The 1,536-nt window shown below is 37.7% G+C and overlaps 1 protein-coding gene across 1 annotated transcript; it reads left to right on the plus strand.

Annotated features, from left to right (window-relative positions):
* The first annotated feature begins 235 nt into the window (after positions 1-235).
* On the plus strand, positions 236-1,222 carry LOC138833618 (olfactory receptor 5T9-like). Its single transcript, XM_070031900.1, has one exon. It carries the CDS (start codon positions 236-238, stop codon positions 1,220-1,222), a length of 987 nt encoding a protein of 328 aa, XP_069888001.1.
* The last annotated feature ends 314 nt before the right edge of the window (positions 1,223-1,536 follow it).

The following is a 1,536-nucleotide window of genomic DNA, read 5'->3' on the forward strand; positions in this document are numbered from 1 at the left end:
AGTGTAATAGGTACATCTTTTGTTTTTGCATGACAAAAGTCAGCTGTAAATAAATAAAATACTTTCTTCATTTCATTTAAACAGAGCCATGCATCTGGTTGGACCCACCTGCATAATTGCTCAATAAATCTGCCTTGAAGACTTCGTTATGTGTGCCAAAAATGTGCACAGGAAGATATAACTGGACTCTAGGCTCACAAGCTATTGCTTTGAGGACCAACAAATAACAACTGAAATGCCAGGGATACCACCAAGTATGGATTTGTACAGAATTCATTCAAACAATGAGACTGAAGTCACCATGTTTATACTCAAGGGATTCACAGATGATTTTGAACTGCAAGTCATCTTATTTTTGCTATTTCTAGCAGTCTATCTTTTTACTCTGGTAGGCAATTTGGGGTTGGTGTTATTGGTAATAGTAGATTCTCGGCTACACAACCCCATGTACTATTTTCTGAGTGTGTTATCATTCTTGGATGCCTGCTATTCTAGTGTTGTCACACCAAAAATGTTGGTAAATTTCCTTGTAAAGACTAAATCCATTTCTTATGCAGGGTGTGTCTCACAAATGGTTCTCTTTGTGACTTTTGGAACCACAGAATGTTTTCTTTTGGCTGCAATGGCTTATGACCGCTATGTAGCCATCTACAACCCCCTCCTCTATTCAGTGACCATGTCAGCCAGAGTTTACCTGCCACTCATCATGGCTTCCTATCTTTGTGGCATTACACATGCATTGATACACACAGTGGCTACCTTTAGCCTGTCCTTCTGTGAATCCAATGAAATCAAGCATGTCTTCTGTGACATCCCTCCACTACTTGCTATTTCCTGTTCTGACACAAAAATAAACCAGCTTCTACTCTTCTACTGTGTAGGGTCTATTGAGATAGTCACTATTCTGATTGTCCTGATCTCCTATGGTTTCATTCTGTTGGCCATTCTGAGAATGCGTTCAGCTGAAGGGAGGAGAAAAGTGTTCTCCACCTGTGGCTCTCACCTAACTGGAGTGTCGATTTTTCATGGGACAGTCCTCTTCATGTATGTGAGACCAAGTTCTAACTATGCCTTAGAGCATAACATGATTGTGTCGACATTTTACAGCATTGTGAACCCCATGCTGAATCCCATCATTTACAGTTTGAGAAACAAAGATGTAAAGGAGGCAATGAAGAAATTATTGAAAAGAATTTGGTTCATCAATCAAGTGAATTTTTAAATTTAAGGATCACCAAGTGTATTTTTTGTATGCTTACTTCTGTTTAATCAGAAACTTGAGGAAATACAAATCTTGCTTATATTGCTAAAACATTTCCAAATAAACTATTAACTGCTTTCTAATCTAACATGGTAGAAACTTCTGCCTATTTTGTCATTTGCTGGTCTGCCACTTTGTTCAAATTGAACTAAATAAATTAATCATTGATGGACAGGAATCACTATGCTTTTGTTTTGCATAATTTGACCTTCATGGATTATGTCTGAAATGATTTATTCAGGATGCTCTGGCTTGAAATGTCTTACAGAATCAAT

This window comes from Dipodomys merriami, unplaced genomic scaffold (assembly GCF_024711535.1).
Source record: "Dipodomys merriami isolate MVZ:Mamm:240054 unplaced genomic scaffold, mDipMer1.0.p SCAF_21, whole genome shotgun sequence".
Taxonomy (NCBI): Eukaryota; Metazoa; Chordata; class Mammalia; order Rodentia; family Heteromyidae; genus Dipodomys; species Dipodomys merriami.

What these genes read in the sequence shown, in the direction of transcription:
- LOC138833618 (XM_070031900.1), top strand. Translation starts at nt 236, where the DNA reads ATGCCAGGGATACCACCAAGTATGGATTTGTACAGAATTCATTCAAAC.